General features: G+C 51.7%; 4 protein-coding genes across 4 annotated transcripts; 1 reads left to right on the forward strand and 3 right to left on the reverse strand.

Annotated features, from left to right (window-relative positions):
* Positions 1–3,285: 3,285 nt before the first annotated feature.
* LAJ45_11049 (uncharacterized protein) lies at positions 3,286–5,250 on the reverse strand (the record flags this gene model as incomplete). Its single annotated transcript, XM_046120561.1, has 3 exons — positions 3,286–3,981; positions 4,068–4,194; positions 4,256–5,250. The coding sequence occupies 3 exons, from the start codon at positions 5,248–5,250 to the stop codon at positions 3,286–3,288; spliced, it is 1,818 nt and encodes a 605-aa protein (XP_045966232.1).
* A 3,458-nt stretch (positions 5,251–8,708) lies between these two features.
* LAJ45_11050 (uncharacterized protein) lies at positions 8,709–10,792 on the forward strand (the record flags this gene model as incomplete). The annotated part of the gene is made up of 2 exons (XM_046120562.1): positions 8,709–9,263; positions 9,347–10,792. 2 exons carry the CDS (start codon positions 8,709–8,711, stop codon positions 10,790–10,792), a joined length of 2,001 nt encoding a protein of 666 aa, XP_045966233.1.
* A 1,498-nt stretch (positions 10,793–12,290) lies between these two features.
* LAJ45_11051 (uncharacterized protein) lies at positions 12,291–15,012 on the reverse strand (the record flags this gene model as incomplete). Its single annotated transcript, XM_046120563.1, has 4 exons — positions 12,291–12,395; positions 12,454–12,528; positions 12,601–14,741; positions 14,832–15,012. The coding sequence occupies 4 exons, from the start codon at positions 15,010–15,012 to the stop codon at positions 12,291–12,293; spliced, it is 2,502 nt and encodes an 833-aa protein (XP_045966234.1).
* A 1,439-nt stretch (positions 15,013–16,451) lies between these two features.
* Positions 16,452–20,095, reverse strand: LAJ45_11052 (uncharacterized protein; the record flags this gene model as incomplete). Its single annotated transcript, XM_046120564.1, has 4 exons — positions 16,452–16,597; positions 16,690–16,849; positions 16,942–19,899; positions 20,054–20,095. 4 exons carry the CDS (start codon positions 20,093–20,095, stop codon positions 16,452–16,454), a joined length of 3,306 nt encoding a protein of 1,101 aa, XP_045966235.1.
* Between the last annotated feature and the right edge of the window lie 210 nt (positions 20,096–20,305).

Consider the following 20,305-nt stretch of genomic DNA (forward strand, 5'->3'; position numbering starts at 1 on the left):
AGTGGCTTTAAAGGCCACCACAGCTGCACGCACCGCCAACGCAACAGCCCCAGCCTTCCACTGGGGGAAGGGTCAACTTTGGGGGTGTTTTAATTTATTCCGGTATGGATAAGTTTACTCATACTTGGTGTGCGTTATAGATCGATTTACAATCGATCGCCATAGTTATTGGTAAACATTTCATCCACAAAAACAACCCTTTCTACCGAACATATATCCATTTCCATAGGCCTACTATCTCGAACATTTCAATGCTCAGACTCCGAATGGTTCACCAGTTCTAATCCAAGGAATGATACTGGACCTAACCAGCTTCGAATAATATTTCTTCCCGGCCCTTCCGAGAATATCAACTCCAGATACCGCTTTTATCTGCGCAAATTCTCGTATGAAATCACTCTCTCCTCAACAACATTGGAACGGATAAAGTCAGAAAAATTATCAGATGCCCCCCCCCTCATGCCCCAGCTAGACGGACCCAAGAGAAATGACTACATATCTCGTAAAACTAGCTCGTGACCATAGCGCGGGGGACATCGGGATATGAATGCAGCTCAGGAATGCAAGGAAACTCAAATTATTCCACCAGCGCGGTGAAATTTACTGGAAAAAATTACCGTATCAGATATCCCGTCAAAAGTAAACCTATTCATCAATCCCGGCATCTACTCTGGGGTATTTCTACAAGTCTAGATCAACTTAACTTCTGTGCGTAAAGCCGGTCGTTCAGCCCTACATATGCGGTACCAGGTAAGGAGCAATCATAAGCTGCCCGGCTTACCGCTGTTGTATTTCACATGGCGCGATGTACGAGATGCGAAGCAAGCTGGATTATTCTTAAAGTTGGGTTGAGTCATCGTTCATCACTCGCGTGGCCCAACCGCACAAATCCACGCTGATCCCCCAGCTCTACCATCTTTCTTCAAATTCTTCTCAGTCATCTCATATATCTATAATTACATCATTCACCACCGATGCCTCATCACTGGAACCCGGAATATCCACTCGTATATATGCCCTGTCCCAACATATCGTCAGGACAGCCTGCGAACTCCAATCTCAACAAATTCTCTTCTAGACCCCAAAATAATGGTAGCCATCTCAAATGTCTAGGAAAATTGTATAAAACATGTGCCCCACATCAATATCCACTACGCCAAGGTACATAGCGAGAATAATAATCTTGATGGAGGCACGTGTAGGCATGTACCTACATACATGTATGCGCGTGCAACTATCCCCCAAGTCTAAGACATGCCCTCATGTTTAACATCTACAAGTAACATAAGTACTTCGGTATTTTCATTGGAAGTATAACGGTATATGCATACCCCTTACTCTACTGTTTCGGCAGCTATTGAGGTGGCTCGATCCATAAATTAAACCTTGTACGCATACAAGTACAAGATTTTGATACCTAAGTCCCAGACATAAAGTCGAGTACCCCGAAACACAATTGAATTGTGTTTCCAAGCAGCCACCCATACCCGTGACACAAAAGTGCACTTGCACTTTGAGAATCATGTAGCGTTACCAGCCAGTGCTGTCAACAAGTGCACTTGGCCAACAATTATCATGCAGGAGAGGCAAATACGCGCACATGTGCGCACAAATATGAAACGTCGATTCTGACTTAAAGCAGGGGTATTTGATATACGGAGTCGAAATCAACTCCTCAGGCCTGTAAGACCTCACTCAGTATGTATGTCCTTGAACGGTGGTATTATTGGGAGATCTCAATTAATACTGGTCGTATATAAAGCTTTCTTCCTCGAGTTCTTTTGAGAAGGCTTCTCACTCACGCTGGGCTAGTAGTACATACTAAGGCACACACGTACCTATACACAAGTCTCAGAGCCTATTATAAGGTACACCTCTAATCCCAGTCCTATGCTCCCACTAGGCATCTCAAATTCAATCTTGTTGTTTGCTTATCGTATGTACATTTGTCTAGCTTGCCACGACCGCCTTAAAAATTATTGATCACTAATTATTTTATCATATTTGATAATATAATGTAACATGTACCCAAGGATATATTTATAATAAGCTACTGCGTAAATGAATATCAACCGAACGCACTTCTATATATATCATGCCAGGATGAGCAGCGGTAGCCCAAATACATGTAAAAATAACCATCCTCATCCAAGGCCGGCTCACAGGACACAAAAAGCCTTAAACTGCTAAACGGGCCCTTAGACCAATTCAACCTAATTATAGGGACTTCCTAAGGGCCTACGGCCTGCCTAGGACACAACATACACACCATAAAATGGTTTCTGCATTTAATGTCTATGCCTCGCTATATATTATGTTCACCTTCTCTATCATATATCTGAAGCCCTGTATAACGCCCACTTTGAGTCGAAACAAAAAAAGAGGAGAAAGCAGAATTCCTCAACCATATTATTAATAAAAATCTAGATACACATGTTAGAGTGTCCCGTAATCTCAGATTTATGAATCTACAGTAGGTCCCTTGAATCCCCTTTTCCTCCCTCATATTGGCCGGGTGAATCTATCCAGTATATGTACTACTTATACAAGTTCTCATCAATTGTCTCTCCGACCAGCCCCCATCCTCCATGAAAAGAAAAAACAGGAAAAAAAGATTAAAACGAAAAACACCGTGGAAAATGAAAGGGAAAAATGAGAGATCAACGACCGCTGAAAGCTGAACGACAAACGCAAGAAATAATGGCACCTGTAAATGCAATACAATGCAGAGCTAATACGGAGAAAGCTTTAAAGCGTGTGAAGGATGAAAAAAAGAAAGGGAATGCATTGATAGCGATGGATCTAGGGAGAGGAGAAGGAGGGGGAGGAGAGTTTTGTGTGTGTGTGTGTGTGGGGGGGGGGGGGGGGGGGGGACGATAGAGATAAAGTCTTCAGGAGTACGCATAAGGACTGACAACTACCATCATAATCCGTATATATCATTAATTCATCGTAAGTCTGATCCTGCACGACCAATACCCTCCTGCGCCATGCTACAGACCAAAGACAAAATACCAACATTCCAAAGGAAGGAGCAAGAGAGGAAGAAACAAGGTATGAATAAGAAGAGCAAAACGCACTAGCCCTCCACGGAAACAGACAACTTTTATTGAGGTATTTAAGGAGACGACGAGCACGAAGGGATGGCGAGCGGTAAAAGTTTGGCGTAAAAATTCAACTAGAACTTGACTAGAAATGGGTTACTAAACCAAATCGTTGTCGTTCGTCATCCCTTGATGCTCGTCGTCCCCTCAAATATTCGGACCTCATTAACAAACGATACCCTCACCTCTCGGCTCCTTCACTGACCCTAGGCTGTTGCTCAGGGACAAATGTTATCGCTGCTGTTAGGGGTTCTAGGGTCGGACTCTCAGCAAGGTTCGCAAGTGCCCCTCCATCAAATACAAATGGACCTGCGTCATTCATTGGTGTCATAGGTCCTTCGTGCCCTCCTTCTATGCTACTAGTGCTTCCACTCCCACTCCCACTTCCACTTCCACTTCCGTTCGCTCCATCTCCCACCATTCCAATTTGCTGCCGAATTTCTAGATCATGGACGCTTTCTTTACGTCGTCTCCATGATCCCGACGCCTTGGATGAGGATGTCTGTCTGATCTCTACTGGTGAAGTTGTAGTCTGTATTGGCTCTGGAGGAACACTGGCCCCTGGAGATTGTTCGATAATTAGGTTTGTAGGGGCGGGGGCGGGCGCCAGCTCTGGGGCTTTTCCGACTTCTGGTACCTGTAGAGCTTGCTCTTCTGCAGCGACAGGAGCACCGCTTTCCTCAGTCACATTTTGGTCTACATCATCGAAATTTTCCCATCCTTCGCCTAGCTCGTCCTCCTCGATATCACGATCCAAATCTGCGATTGCCCGGCAGTTGGGGCATAAGAATGAGGGGTAGTCTTTCTCAACCAGCGGACGAATACATTTATAATGCCAGACATGAGAGCAAGGCGCTACGAAAAGCGATTGGCATGGCTATCACAAACCGATTTTATTAGTAAAAATCATTTCCGCCCGGAACCTGGGTTAGGTATTGTCAAAAAAAAAAAAATGTGACTTACAGCCACAGGCATAAGGCATATGGAGCATTCCGAAGTGTGTGTTGACATTGCATCTCCATCCTTCCCCTTGGCTGCTCCGCCGGGGGTGCCTTTTGCAAGATTCCTTATCCGTCGATGTGCAGACATACTATCATGTCTCGGGTAAGCTAAAATGCCCTTCTCGACTTCCTTGAATAGGGATTTCATACTTGAAATTATTCAACGACTTTTGCCAAGCCCTGTTCAGTTCTACCCTAATTTTCACACATCTAAATATTTGCTCTTCCCCGCCCTTGAAGTCGATGCCAAGTTGTAGAATGTCACCATCATATAGCGGATAAGCTTTACTTTCATTTCCCGGCGCAGAAAGTCTGATGTGGTTTAAGAACGTCCCACTTGAACTCTTGACGTCCCTGACATACCACTGGCCCGCATCACACCAGAACTCGCAATGTCGCCGAGAAACAACCTTCGACTTAAATCCCACAGGTGCAGATGGATTTGAGGAATCCCTATCACTATAACGGCCGACTCTAATTCGTTCATCTTTGAACCTCAGTGTGCGTTCGACGGGGGGGAAGATTAGGGATTCACGGGATGCTCGATTGTCGATATGAGGAATAAAACGGATCGATGCTGCGGGTTCGTTTGCCTGATTAGCTCGAGCAGTATTGCTAGGACTACGAACCAGCGGGGCGTTCGGATTCCCTTGAGTAGTCGGTAGTGTGGGATCAAGAGGATTAGAGATTGTCTCATCGATGGACCTCACCGCCTCAGGATCGGCTGGGGCGCGGGCACCAGAGGAACCGTTGGAAACGACACCTGGTGTGTTCGAGAGCTCTGCTGAGGGCTGTGAAGCTACACGGGAGAGCCCGCTGATACCGCTCACAGTTGGTAGCCACGCGTTTGAAGCTGTATTGTTGAGAGGCGAGGTTGACCGCTGTCGTGGAACCGTTGCTATCGGCTGCGATGGGGGAAGTGAGGGGGAAGTGGGAGTATGGTTGCTCATCGTATTATTATTGTGGTTGCTAGTTGAATTTGAGCTAGCATTAGCGGGGGTAACAGTGGGAGCAGCGGGCGACGTTGAGTGATTATGACCATGGGCGTAGTGGCGGAGGTAGGAGAGACCCCGAAGACGACCCGTTCTTGGGGACTGAGGAGCGCCAGATGGGGGCACAACAGTTGAAGATGCTGTTGTAGACATGTTTGCTGGTAGCATCTATTAAGGGTAAACCTGATCGAGCGCCGTGAATAATGGTGGAGCTGCACTGCGGAAGGGGTATGCTGAGTTATTGTGGTGGGGGGTTAATGTTGAGTTGTTGCTTGTTGTTACTGCTGCTCAACTTGCAGGGAAATGTCTGTTTTGTTGTTGTTGCAGTTACTAAATGCAGGAGATGAGAGATCAGAGGAGCGAAAGATAAAAAGACCGAGCTTTCAAGTAGAATTTGTGTACCTTCCTCTCTCCCTGTTGGATACACCGAAATGAAATCAGACGAACATCCAAGAACGTAGCCAGTACTATGCACTTATGCTCTATTGCGGTATTTTGTACAATGCGCAATATCCCAATAAATCCGGCGATCAAGGCGACAAGAGAGAACAAAGGATCTCGAGAAGGTTTTGATGCAGAGAAAAGAATTTTGTTTGAGTTTACCACACAGCAGATCTGTGCACTCTAGGGATTATGTATGTACGCTGGGTATGTACTTGGGGGCAACAATCGTCCAATCAAGATCACTGCCGTGACCAGACGCTATCCAAGAGACAGGCCTTACCTTAGGTCTTGGGAGGCGTAAAGCACGCAGGGCTGGAAAGGGGCTGGAGTCTGGGGAGAGAGCTTTAGATACCCTCATGAGAATCTCCTAACGTACCTACATCAAGTTCGGTCGCCGACTTTGAGTTGGTTTTTCCCCTTCTCTTCTGGAAGAGAGCCTCCACATTTACCAGTCACGTAGTGCTAACAAAAAGTCAAAGGCATATACCGCTGCACGTACCAAGCGGGTTAAGATTGGCGTTTTCTCTCTCCTCTTGAGACTTCTATCTACCACCTTCCCGCCCACTCTTTTTCTTCTCCTCTTTCATTTCCAGGTGACCCTGTGTGGAAAGATCGTGTGATCTCTACCCTTATCGACCCATCCACATCTAGACTTAGGGTTACATAGTTGTTAGAAATGCCATTATTTAGCTTCCTTGTTCCCTTTCTCACCGCTTTCCTCATCCTCTTCTCCCCGCGGGCCCGGCTCTCTCTCTTCCTCGAGCACAAAACACATGCCTCTTGTTTGCTTCATACGTGAGATATGTACCACAGTACCAAGACTTTTAGCTTTTGCAAATATGAGTGCACCAAGATAGTTTGTGTTCCAGGAGTTAGGTGTTTGAGTCAACTTTTTTTTTTATCTTTGCCACAGATTTACAGCTTTGCAAAGAATTAGTAAGCTCTACAGGTCAGTCAGCCAGCTATACTCGCCTCTTTATTTTACAGCTGCACATTGTACCGTCAGGACGAGATGAAGAAAGGTTCACTCGGTGTCTCATGTGTTTAAGTACCAGGCTGCCTTAAACTTCCACCTTTGTAGAACATTCTTCTAGACCTTCGAAGAGGATGCATTCTTTTTTCACCAGAGCTAAACAACCACGCGAGAACCCGTGGTATCCATCATCCATGCATGCAGCCCGAGAGACCCGATCGTTGCACGCAAGGATTGGCGTTGGCTGGCGCCACCCTACCACTCTGGTGGTTTTGTCAGTATCACAGAGAATCACTCGCTTGGGGAAATAATCCAAGGTTCCCCTTCCTCCGGCCCCGAACCGAGACAATTTCAGGGCAAGTTCAATAGCGCATGATATCATGATGTCATCTTCCGACAGATCTTATGATTTCAACGTTCCTCTTATCGTTGCCGGTCCCGCATTTCTTTGATCGATAAGATAAAAAGGAAATATCGATACCTACCCCTCATTCTCTCTTTCGTGCACCTTGCAGATGGCTTTCTGGAGTACAGTCGACCTACTGACGGCGGATCCTGTCTCATGGTTCTGTTTGCAGTAATTTGCCCTTGGCGTCCAAAACCTAACTCTTTTATTGGCCTCAAATCCCTGACCGCCATCAGACAGGATCCACCTTCACCCCGTGAGTGAGTGTACTGATAAAATGGGTCTTTGTATTTGGGGATATTGATCTACTACGCATTCTCGGTTATGCCATGATGGCTGACATACGCTCCTCGGAACCTAATATTGGAAAGAAGCATCCTAGAATCATAACTACACAGAGGGTTAAGGGCTTCGGGTCTTACGCTAGTAGTCAAGGGAGCTTCCTCTCCGTAAACCTTTCCTCGACGATATAACAATCCGTAGACGCCTGTCTTGTAAAGAGTAAGTTGCTCAGGTAGTGTTATGTCGCATGAATATTGTGGTTTGGATTAACCACTCTCGGGTTGTGTCCGTCCGTGCTCTCTGTTGTAGGCTTTTCGCTTGACATCCCATATTCGGCGCCAAAAACCGATGAAGTTCCATAAGCGACTTGATATTTCTTAAATCTTTAAGTGCAGATCTCACCACGCGACTGAGTCCCGCTTCGGCGATAGGCGTTGTATCGTGTAGGTAATAGGTATGTAATGGCCAGTAAGTAAACAATAGAGCGATTTCAAATCAACGCTGTAAAGGAGCATGCTGTGTTCAAGTAAAAAAAAAAAAAAAGGTCTCTGTAGATTAACTGTATATTAGTTATCAGTGGGGGAATATGACGAGTGGTTTATCTTCATATTTGGGCTATTTATCGCTCTTCAACATCCCTAGGGAGAAGCGTAAAATTCTCAAGAGGACGGGGTCAGCACGTTCGGAAATTGCATGATATGCCGGGCCCGAGACCGGGCCGGGTGGGTTAGCCCCATTCATTCGTTCATCTCACCATTCGGGAATAGCAAGGGGATAATGGTTGAGCTGTCCCACCAGGTCCACCAGGTCCACCCTTTAATCTTGTCTTTAATGCTCTTTTAGGATATTGTCGCTACACACTGATTTCCAGACGGGGGCCAATTGGAAGGCTGTTAAAGAAATTGTTTGTAGGTTATGGTTTCCCGGAAACCACAGAAGCCGTTGTTGTTGACTACTAGGTATATGTAGTTAACTGACGCATGCAGGCAAAGGATGTCTGGCTGTTTCTGTTCCGAGGCTTTTTTTTCTTGTCTCCCTTTTTCTGGTTCTTTAACTAAATAAACTCCTGTTCCAGGCTTGTGTTCTTATTTCGCTTACTTCCTTTTCCTCTTCTTCTTGTCTCCCCCCCAACCTCCTTCTACTCTCTCTACCTCCCCCTCGTTCCTGACCTTGGATCCCACTGTTGCTCTCCCGTCAACACGTTCCATCTGCTATTGCCCTCCTTCGACCCTTTTACTGTCGTTGGTCACGCTCAAGCTTCCCTGTGTTTCCACTACACGTTGGTTGGCACTTGTGTGTTGTTGGGAGAGATCTTCAGGAACAGGCCCCTTCCCCCGAGAGATAGAAAAGAGAGAGTTGTGTTAACGCAAAACCACCCCTTTTAATCTTTCAACCACACTAATGTGTTGGCTGAAATAAAAAATCAACCTCATCGACGCTAGTACTACAAGATAACATCTATCTGCAGCCTCAATTTCTTAAGACAGTTACCCAATTCGACACGGGATGCCTCGTAATCCGTTCTCGTCTTCGTCCGCGACGGCTCCTATCCCTATCGACGCTCCGCGCAAACGCTCACCTTCTTCCTCTCGCAACACTGCTGCTAAGGTGGCCCAGTTCTTCTCCTCATCACCGAAAGCTGCATACTCCCTTCCGGCCCATCTTTCGGCCTCTGCCTCTCTCCTGGCTGCTCAGGAGCAGAACAACGCCCGTAGCCTCTCCCCTTCGGTGTCTTTGCCAACTATCTCCCTTTCAACTGCTACTGCGGATAAATTGTCAGATACCCCTACAATGCTGTTTTCACCCCCTTCTCCGGAAGCTGCGAGGAAGCTGGCGAGAGAGCATGCACAGTTTGGTCCCTTAGGCCACGCAAGCCATAAGTGCATCTCACAGCACCCCAAAGGATCACCGGTAGAGGATTCTGTTGAGGATGAACCGCCGTACTACTTTTTGCTTACGACGTACATCTCGTATCTCGTATTGATTGTATTCGGACACGTTCGGGATTTCTTCGGCAAGAGGTTCAAGGATCAGAATTACAAGCATCTGAAGGCTCAGAATGTAGGTGGTCATTGTTGTGGTTGGTTGTTGGCAGTGCAACGGTTGATTACGAAGCTGACGCAACTCTTTTGCTTTTTTACCAGGGCTATGCAGCTTTGAACAGTGACTTTGACAACTTCTACGTTCGGCGATTGAAGATGCGGATCAGCGATTGCTTCGCCCGTCCCATTACTGGTGTTCCGGGCCGTTTCATTACCCTGTTGGACCGCGTGTCTGATGATTTCAACCTTACATTCAAACTTACCGGTACACAAACTGAGGCATTGAATATGAGCTCGTACAACTACCTTGGATTTGCCCAATCAGTAGGCCCCTGTGCAGATGCTGTGGAGGATAGCATCAGACGCTATGGAATGTCCTCTGCGAGCTCTCGTGTCGATGCGGGTACCTCGGACCTCCATACCGACGTGGAAAAGCTGGTTGCCGATTTCGTTGGAAAGCCTTCTGCAATCATTTTCTCCATGGGTTATGTTACAAACTCGACTGCCTTCTCTGCCTTAGTTGGAAAGGGATGCTTGATTATTTCTGATGAGTTGAATCACGCCTCCATTCGTTTTGGCGCTCGTCTTTCCGGTGCCGTGATTGGAATGTTTAAGCACAACGATATGAATGACTTGGAGCGTCTTTTGAGGGAACAAATTTCTCAGGGTCAGCCGAGGACACACCGCCCCTGGAAAAAGATTCTTGTTGTCGTTGAAGGTCTTTACTCGATGGAGGGAACCATGTGCAATCTTCCAGGATTGTTGGAACTCAAACACATCTATAAGTTTAATCTGTTCATCGACGAGGCCCACTCTATTGGTGCATTGGGTCCAAGGGGCCGTGGTATCTGTGATTACTTTGGCATTGATCCCTCCGAAGTTGATATTCTTATGGGAACTTTGACTAAGTCTTTCGGTGCCAACGGTGGATATATTGCTGCGGATAAGCATGTCATTGATAAGCTCCGGAGTTCTCACGCGGGTAGTGTTTATGGCGAGTCACCAGCACCCCCAGTCTTGATGCAAATCTCATCATCTTTGCGTATCATCTCTGGAGAACTCGTTCCTGGTCAAGGCGAAGAGCGTCTGCAGCGTCTGGCCTTCAACTCTCGGTACCTTCGCCTAGGTTTAAAGCGTCTAGGATTCATTGTCTATGGCCAAGACGATTCGCCTATTATTCCTGTCATGCTGTATAACCCTGCAAAGATTCCTGCCTTTTCACATGAGATGTTGCGGCGAAAAATCGCTGTCGTCGTCGTTGGATACCCTGCCACCCCACTTGTTAGCTCAAGAGCTCGATTCTGCGTTTCTGCTGCCCACACCAAGGACGATCTGGATAGGCTTTTGACTGCTTGTGACGAGATTGGCGATGTTTTGCAACTCAAGTTTTCCAGTGGCATTGCTGGTGGTGCTGTTCCACTACCGCCGGGAGTCACCCGCGAAGACGAGAAGGAGATGAGGAAAAAGGGAATTGTATCACCACCTAGATGGCCACTGGAGGAGGTTCTTAAGCGAGGTGTGAAGGACGTTCAGTCTCCGTTAAGATAATGGGTTCATGCGATGTGGGGAATTCGGAGTACTGCTCGTCTCGGACTAATTGTTGCATGTTTGGGAGGTGTGGGTGTTTATCTTTTTGTTCTTCTTTTTTTTGTACATTTTCCAGCCGCATGTTTGTGTTTTTGATTGCGCATTCAGCGAGGCCGATTAATGTATATTTCACCTGTTGTCTCGGGCTTCTCTCTTCATGGGGGTTCGGTTTCGGGGGAAAAAATAATTACCTAGGGGTAGGCGGTTCGCTGGCTGGCTGGGGGGCTTTATTGGGAGTTTGTACACTTTGGGGAATTCGCGGCATTTTATATACTCTAAACCTTCTTATTCCTTCATGTTCCCCTTCTATTTTACGTTTGGGAGTTTTTTCTTTTCTTTATATATCTCCACCTTAGATTCCTGATTGATGAGCTAAAGCTTGGTTTGTTGTTTGTTTCTCCCCCTTTTTTTCTATCTTTTTGCTTTTTCTTTTAATAAGGTATGATATCAATATTACAGTAACGTGTATGTCTAGTTATGTTATTATATGGTCGTGTCATATGGCAGGGAATTATGGAAACGGCAGGTTACCTAGGTTGGGGAGTAATGTCTAGAAAAATATGAAGTTTATTTTGGTTACGTTCTCTTTGGTACTCTACTTTAGCTTTAATTCGGTGAAAAAGGGAAAAAAATATGTCGGACATACCCTGCACTGCATGGAGGCGGGCCGGTTGATTACTCGCGGCAGGCAAAAGTACCGGACGGTGCAAGTTTTGTCTCTGGGCTTTTTTTTTGCAGTAGTTCACGCCTAGCACGCGCACCCATTGGTGAACCAAAAACCTGCATTGTCCGGTACTTTTTGCCTGCCGCGAGTACATGGTACTCTATGGAGATGGGTACATTTGCTAGGTGTTCCTCAGGAGACTTTTTGTAATATTGGCACATTGCAGACGCATCGGTTCGATCGTTGTACTCTATGTACTTACAGGGGAGCTAGGGGCTGGTCATAGATTGTCACTCGATGCTTAGACAAGTGGGGGGGGGGGAGCGCCAAGGCGGTTGGTTTGGACGTTGTGGTGTGGGTTACGCGGTTACGTGGCTAACCAGGTCAAGCATATATGTTATGTAGGATTCTCAAACTGTATAAAACTACTCTAGGCTGCGGCACCATAGCAATCCAATCATCACTCCTCCATACTCGCATCCGTATCAGAGCATAGCCCATGATAGCGGGATCACGAACCCGAACAGCCTGAAAACCTGGCAACAGTGGGAAACTCTTGTGTCTCTAAGCACGAGAATGACTAGCTAGGAAGTACAGAGGTTTCGATATCTCACTACACGACGGCGACAACAGAATAGAGCAGCGTAAGTACACCCCAGACAGGTTGGTAAATAAGACTTGAGATTTACACCCTTATCTATCTATCTATCTATCTGTCTATTTAGAGCACACCCATGCCACAACCACCACCATCACACATGCGTGACCGCCGGGAGCACCTATCATCACGAGATATCACTCGGCCCATGGTACCCGGGCGGCGGAGCTAAACTGCGCGTCCCCCTCGGCGTCGGGTATGCTACGGGCGGCGGCCTCTTTTGCTTCGGCGACTTTTTCATTCTGGAGATGTTAGTTAGGGGAGGGCATATGCATAGATAGGAAAGCTGGAGTCACTCACAAGCATAGCCGTCTGCCCATCCACCCACACCAGCGTCGCCAAATGGTCGTTCAGGATCGTCACAACCGCCGTCAACTACCCCCCACACCACATCAGCCACTCCATTCTCTCCCTAAACCACAAAGAAACAGCAAAAGAAAAACTCACCGGACCCCCCACCCCCCGCATCTTCTCCCCGGCCTCATTCAGCACGCCCACCATCTCCTCCGCACCCCTGACCATCTCGTCCACCCTCTCGCTGGCGCCCAGCAGTCGACCTAGCATCACCTCCCGCTCTGCATCTACTGGCGCCGGCGCCCGTTCCTGTGCGTTGATGAACGCCTCGTACCAGTCTAGTATCTCCTCCATACGTTTCTGGTCGGCCGCGTGGCGGTCGAGCGCTCGGTCGTGTGTGGCGGACTGCGCCTCGGCGGAGGAGGTGGCGAGCGTGAGGTCGTTGATGGCGTCGCAGGCGGCGAGGAGGGTGGTGTCGCAGTTCCGGAGAAGGGCGCCGTGAGACAGGAACGTCTCTATGTGGGCTTCGAGGGTGGCGGTCCAGTCTGTGGTTGCGTCTGAGAGGGAGGTGGTGGGGGTTAGGTACGTTGGGAGGGGGGGAAAGGGGGGGAAAGTGCTGGTGATGGGGGTGAGCGGGTTTGTGGGCGGGTTGGAAGTTGTGGAGCGAGGGAATGGTGGGACGGGTGGGACGGCGGGGGAGAGTGGGGGTGCGGAAGTTGCAGGTGCAGAAGTTGCAGGTGCGGCAGTGGATTTCGTCGGGGCCGTCTGAAACAAGCTTGCAGGGTCAGAAGGCGCTCTAGTATCTGTGGGGTAAGCCAGGACATCAGCCTGAGGCAGGGCCGGGGCTTTTTCAAACGAAAACCCCGTCGTAGCAGCTGCTGTAGGTAATACACTCGAGAACACCCCTCCCGCAGGGGCAGGGGCGGGAGGTGTAGGTGTAGGAACAGTCTGCCCAAAAAGTGAGCTGCTGCTACCATAACCCGCCGAAGACGCAGGTGCAGTGTTCTGCGCCTGCCCAAAAAGAGTACTCCCACCAGAACCCGTTGAAGCTGAATTAGTGGCCCCAAAGACCGGTGGCCACCCCGCGGGTGTGGTAGAAGTGGTGGCAGCGGCATTGACGCTCCCATGGCCTTGAGGTAGGCCTGTTGGTGTAGTTGTATCGGTGATCGTAGTCTGTGACAGAAATGCGGAAGGTGCGGGCTGAGCGAGCTGAGCTGGCGGGAGTGGACGTTCGATCTCGCGCATGATGGCGGCTAGCTTTGCAAAGTCCGGGTCCATAATACCGGGAGTCGTAGTGGCAGTGTTAGGTGGTACTGGTGCAATGAATGGTTTGTGTGTAGGAAGAGGGGGCGGAGTGGAGGGTGTGTTGAAGGGGTTTTTGGCGGGTGGGTTGAAGAGGTTTACGGCCGGCGGGTTGAAGAGGTTTGTAGAAGGTGGGTTGAAGGGGTTTGCGGCCGGCGGGTTGAAGGGATTTGTAGTGGGTGGGTTGAAGGGGTTTTTGGAAGGTGCGGACTGATTGGTGGATGGGATATGTTGTTTTATTCGCCGTATTAGTGCAGAGATATCTGTAGGTTCTTTGACTGTAGCAGGAGTAACAGGAGTAGCAGTGGTGATTGTAGGCGCAATAAATGGATTGTATGTAGAAGGAGCATTAGTAGTGGTGATGCTAGGCGCAGCAGACGGATTATATGTAGCAGAAGGCGACGGCGTATTAAAGTGCCCCACAGTAGGCACTGGCACCGCAGCGGCGGTGGTAGAAGGTGCGGCGAACGGGTTATACACCGGCGGCGTAGCTGTCGGCGCAACAAACGGATTATACCCCTCCGTCACCCCCGAAGCCGGTGCGCCAAACAGACTCGCAGGAGGAGGCTTATCAAACAGTCCCATCGTCAGCCCCGGCACCTGCGCAGTAGTAGGATACAACGGCGAAAAAGACGGATTATATACCGGCGGCGCGGACGACGCCGTCGCAAACGGGTTCACAAACGGCGCTGCAGAAGCAGGTTTCGGCGCATTAAACAGATTCGCTGCAGCTCCCCCAAATATGCTTGTCTTTGGGGCATCGGAGAACGGCGAGCTGAGTGGACTCGACGACGCCGGCGTCGGTCCGCCCCCAAATACCGGCGGCGTACTAGGCCCGCCAAATAGCGGCGGGGCTGTAGCTCTAGATCGCCCGGTGGTGACCGCGTCCGCGCCGAAAGCAGTCGCAAACATACTTCCGGAAGCGGCAGCGGCAGCGGTGCTTATCTTTCGTGTTCCAAAGAGGCCGCCGCTAATAGCTGGGGTTGCCGTCACTGCATGCGCCGTGGCCGTAATCAGTGTTAGAACAAAGAAACTCCCCACACATCATGCATAACCTCAACAACAACAAGGAACGGGCCTACCATTCGCCCCCCCATAGCTCTTCAGTGCTGCCACTGGCGGACTCGACCCGGGGCTGTTGAAGGTGAACTGCGTGGTGGATCCGGGTGGGCCTGGCGCGCCGGTGAAGGTTGGGAGTGCTTTGGGGTTGTTGAGTTTGGATTTTGGGGCTACTATTTTGCGGCCGGGTGGGGGGGTCGACATTGTGCTGGTGGTGGTTGTGGTGGTGGGTGCTGGTAGGATGGAGATCGTAGTGGTGAGTGCTGGTAGGATGGAGGAGGAGGTGGTGGAGAATTGATAAGAAGGAGAGTAGATGGGAGGTAGATGGGAGGTAGATGGGCAGAAAGGAGAGGAGATGGGGGTGGGTGCGCTTTGTCTGTGTTTGTGGAGGGGGGGGCACTCACTATATATTAGTATACTATCACCTGGCCCACTGTAGTTTGCGCGCCGGACGTTGTTTGTGCCGTTGTGTTACAGCACCGAGTGATGGGCTGTGATGCAGGGCCTATCTACATGTATCCATCCATCCACCGGGGGCACTGAAAAAGATGGTCTCTCCTTCACTCACTACATGTATATACATATACCCTCGCGGGGATAAAATAATAATTCTATATCAAAATGGCCCAGCTAGCCGGGAAACACACGGAACGCCCGAGATGGCCGGCTCCCTATGGGTTCAAGTTCAATCCCCGGGGGTGGTGGTGGGGGCGGTGGTGGGGGTAGTGGGTTCTGGCCTTCCGGCGGGGGTCTGTAGTGTTTTTGTTGTTCTCGTGGACAGTTGGGTTAAGGCTCTACTGGCTTTTTTTGCGAGGGGGCGGGAGGGGTGGCCAGCTAGCGGTGGGCCATGCTGTACCTTAGTACGTCGTGGTAGATTGCCATATTGTCAGGGTTAGGTTGTCCCCACCCACCTCCTCTCGCCCCTCTCGCCCCTCTCACCCTCTACCCACCCCGCCCCGTGAAGTATTACTTCCAGCCCTCTGTCAATTATGTAAGCGAATGATCTCGGGGTTAGACCCCCCCCCCGTCTTGCTACACCGCGCAAGCCAAGCCACCCACGGCTACCAATATACCACAGGTCCAACTCCGGGGGTGGGAGTGATGTGGCTGTATATTGTTCAAGCACAATGTACCGGAAGTTAACTCTAACTAAAAAAAAAACAGGAGGTTTATGGTCATCGAGTGATAGTTTGTGACTCTACATAGTTCTCCCGGGGATGGGATGGGTGGGTTTAAGGGAGCTTTTGGCTCCAATTTACATACCCTCGCTATAATGAATACTGGCCGACCTACATGTAGTCCTGTAGTCCTGCGGAGTGTGGTTCCTGTAGCCCCAGCCAGGGTTGAGTTGACAGGCGATTTACAACACGTTCGATCGGTCCCTCTATATATATCCAGACCAACCCACCACAGATCACAGACCACAGACCACGCTCTCTCATTATTACTTCCCCCTCTATCTTGATCCTTTTCTTTCTATCAGTTACAAGCCATAATTATTAGTTCTACATTTCCTTTTTGGTTTTTACTTTACAGGTCATAACCCATCACTCGTCATACAACAACAGCCCTAAGTCCCTCCTCGACTCCCCTGCTCACCTCCCCTGCTCCCCCCCCCCCCCCCCAAACCCCTTCCAAACCGGCTATTTCTCGGCCGGCGCGCCCTGCCCCTTGGGCATCTTCTTGTTTGTGCCCAGCGTCTCCAGGTCCTTCTTCTTATGATAGTGCGGCGCAACCTCAACGAGCCATTCGGGCTGCAGCGGCATCACGTTGCGCATAAACTCCTTACCTATCCACCCACTGCATTAGCATAACCAACCCCCCCCCCCCCCCCCCCCACAACCACCAAAAGAAGAAGAAAAAGGAGAAAAAAAAACTCACTCGTCAACACCAACTCATAATAAACCAGCCACTTCGGGTTGACCTCAAACAGACAACTACTCGGATGCACATGCACCGTCTGCCCATTCTTCACCGTCCGATACGTATCGCCCCCCCTCTGCAGCCTCGCCGCGTTGGGAAAGAACCCCGCCGTAATCGCCTTCAGCACCGGCACCACATTCGCCACGCCCCCCCACACCCCACCACCTCCACCTCCACCCGCTCACACAGCCGATGCAGCTGATCGCGCACATCCCGCGCCCGGCCCAGCGACCGGAACTGCAGAAAGTTCTCCCGCGCCCACACGTACGAGAAGTTGGTATCGACCCACTGGTTCCAGATGTTGAGCAGCGTGACATGGTCGCCGCCGTCCTTGCTCGTGAAGCGCGCGCGCGCCTGGTCCGCATGGAACTTCTTATCCTTTGGGCGGTAAAAGAGCGACGAGGACTCGCCGAGCATGGCGATGACGGAGAGCACCTCGTCGACGCAGCCGTAGGTCGCGGCCGCGAGGATGGACTTTGCGAGCATGGGGTCCGTGGGGAACTCGGCCATCTGCCGCCCGACCTTGGTCAGCTCGCCCTTGTCGTTGAGCGCGCCGAGCGCGTACAGGTTCTCCAGCGCGCGGATCAGCGTCTCGGCCGGCGGCGGGTCCATAAAGTCAAACTCGATCAGGTCGTTGATGCCCAGCGACTTGAGGAGGAGGACCACGCTGTTGAGGTTCGTGCGCTGGATCTCGGGCGTCGTGTTTTCGTCCAGCTCGTTCTGGTAGGCCCACTTTGTGTACAGCCGGAAGCACTTTCCGGGGCCGACACGGCCCGCACGGCCCATTCGCTGCTTTGCGGCGGCGCGGGAGCAGGGCGTGACGACGAGGGACTCCATTCCCGTGCGCGGGTTGTAGACGTTCTCCTTGACGAAGCCCGGGTCGATGACGTAGACGATGCCGTCGATGGTGAGCGATGTCTCTGCGATGTTTGTTGCGAGGACGACCTTCCGCGCGCCGGCGGGGGTGGGCTCAAAGATCTTTGCCTGCAGCTCCGAGGGCAGGTTGGCGTATATCGGGCAGATGATCATCTCGCGGATCTTGTTCCCGAGCTTCCTGCACGTCTCCTGGAGGTTCTGCTCGGCGGCGTCAATCTCGTCCTGGCCCGTGAGGAAGACGAGGATGTCGCCCTGCGGCGGCGTGGTGGTGTGGATCTGGAAGATTGTGGTGATGGCCGCGTTGAGGTAGTTTGCCTCGGGCTGCTGCGTGTAGTGCACGTCGACCGGGTACCGCCGCCCGGGGATGTTGAAGATGGGCGCGTCGTCAAAGTACTTTGAGAACTTTTGCGCGTCCATCGTGGCCGACGAGATGAGCAGCTTGAGCTCGGGCCGGAAGCGTGCAATGTCCTTGACGAGCCCGAACAGGATGTCGGTGGACAGCGTGCGCTCGTGCGCCTCGTCAATCATCAGCGCAGAGTATCCGCCCAGGTCGGGCTCGGTGAGAAACTCGCGGAGGAGCATACCGTCCGTCATGTACTTGAGCACCGTCTTGTCGGACGTCGAGTCCTCGAACCGGATCGAGTATCCGACCTCGTTGCCGACCTTGACGCCCATCTCCTCGGCCACACGCGCCGCCACGGACATGGCGGCGACTCGGCGGGGCTGCGTGCAGCCCACCTTGAGCCCGCCCTTTGTGTAGCCGGCCTCGTGGAGGTATTGGGGCAGCTGGGTGGTCTTTCCGGAGCCTGTCTCGCCGACGATGATGAGCACCTGGTACTGCTCGACGGCGTCGAGGAAGCGCTGGCGCCACTCGTAGATGGGCAGTGATTTCCGTGTCTCGTCGATGCTCTTGGCCTTGTTCTCGGCCGCCTTGAGCTGCTGCTCCATCTGCTGCTGCTCCTTGCTCGTGAAGATTGAGTTGCTGTCGACGTCCGTGTTCTCCAGCACGAACCGCAGCTGCTGCGAGTCGTCAAACACATACTCATACTCTCCCTCATCCACGCGCTCGCTGCGGCGCACCTGGGCGCGCGCCTTCTCCGCCTGGTGCTGCTCCCACTCCTCCTGCTCCGTCACGAAGCGCTCCTGCCCGTCCTCGCCGCGCTCCACGTACCGCTCATACAGCGCCTTCTCCTTCTTCTTGACGTCGATCTTGCCCTTCTCCGTGATGTAGTCCTCGGGCAGCATGTACCCATCCAGATGATCATCCACGCGCAGCCGCTCCTCCGCAAGCCGCAGGATCTCCTTGTTCTTTGCAAACTCCTCCTTCTCGCGCCGCGTCAGATCGGGGTTCGTGCGCAGCTCCTGCTGCTCCTCGGCCACCTCCTTGCGCAGCAGCGCCAGCCGCTCCAGCTCCCGCTTCTTGAGATACTCCTGGCGCGAGCGCTCTCGCAGGTCGGGGAGGGCGGCGCTGCGGGCCGTGGCGTCGTCGGCGAGGGCGCGCCGCTGCGCGAGCAGCTTGCCGTCTTTGGTGGAGGAGCGGTCTTCGACGAGCTTCTTTGTCTTTTGGTCGTCTTTGTCTTTGAGGCGCTTGGCGAACTCGTCGCGCTCCTGGATGTCGCGGAGGCGGTTGAGCTCGGCGAGCTCCTCGTCGTCGAGCGCCTCGGCGTCGTCTTCGTTGTCGACGCGGGCACGCTTGCTGGGGGGTTGGTCGGTGGGCGTGTGGGCGGCGTCGTCGTCGTCGGGGGGGTAGTCGGCGTCGGAGAGCTCCTCGTCGCCCCAGCGGTCGTCGGCGTCGGCGGTGTCTTTGCGGCGGATGCGCTTTGTGCGGCGGTCCTTGTCCTTGTCTTTGTCGTCCCGGTGGCCTCTTTCTCTGTCCCTGTCCCGCTCCCGGTCCTTATCACGGCTCGACGACTCCCGCTCACGACGCTCCTCCTTCCTGCTCTCCCGGCGCTTCTCCTTGCTGCTCTTTTCCCTTGTTGACGTTGACGTTGTCGGCAGCGGCGGCGGCATCATCGCCGCGTCGGCGTCGTCGTCCTCCATGGCCAGCAGCGCATACTTTTTTTTCTTCTCTTGCGGCGGGCGTTTGCTGGCGGAGGAGGAGGAGGAGGAGGAGGAGGAGGAGGGCTTGCGGGCGACGCGCTGGAAGAGGTCGGAGGTGAAGCGGCGGGTGTCGGTGGCGCTGGCGCCGTCGAGGAAGGGCGTGAGCGTGTCGTTGAGGGCTGTGGGCGACTTTGCGGTGGTGGCGGAGGCGATGATGAAGTCGACGATTGTGGGGTCTGCAGCGCCGGAGAACTGGGGGTGGGGTGGGGTGGGTTAGTGGGGTGTCTGCCATTGGGGGGGGGGGTGTTTGCCATTGGGGTGGAGGGGAATGGAGGGAATTGAAGGGGAGGGGAATGGAGGGAATTGAAGGGGGAGGGGAAAGAATGGGAGCAGAGGGAGTACTGACTTTGATGATGTTGTCGGATACCCAGTTACGGAGGTCTGACATTGTGGTGTCGCGTGCTTTCTTTCTTTCCTTCTCGTCTTTTGTGTGTTTTTTCTGCTTTGGTGGGAGGCGTAGAGAGAGTGTTTTGTGGTGGTTGTAGATTGTGGATTGTGGATTGGGAGAGCTACATGAGGCTCGAGTGAGAGCCCAGTGACCGGGAGCGAGAGCGAGGCTTGGCGGGGGGCTTTGTGCTACTCTCAAGTACTGGCAGAG

This window comes from Morchella importuna (assembly GCF_003444635.1).
Source record: "Morchella importuna strain M04M26 chromosome Unknown Morimp01GS055, whole genome shotgun sequence".
In the NCBI taxonomy this organism is placed as follows: Eukaryota; Fungi; Ascomycota; class Pezizomycetes; order Pezizales; family Morchellaceae; genus Morchella; species Morchella importuna.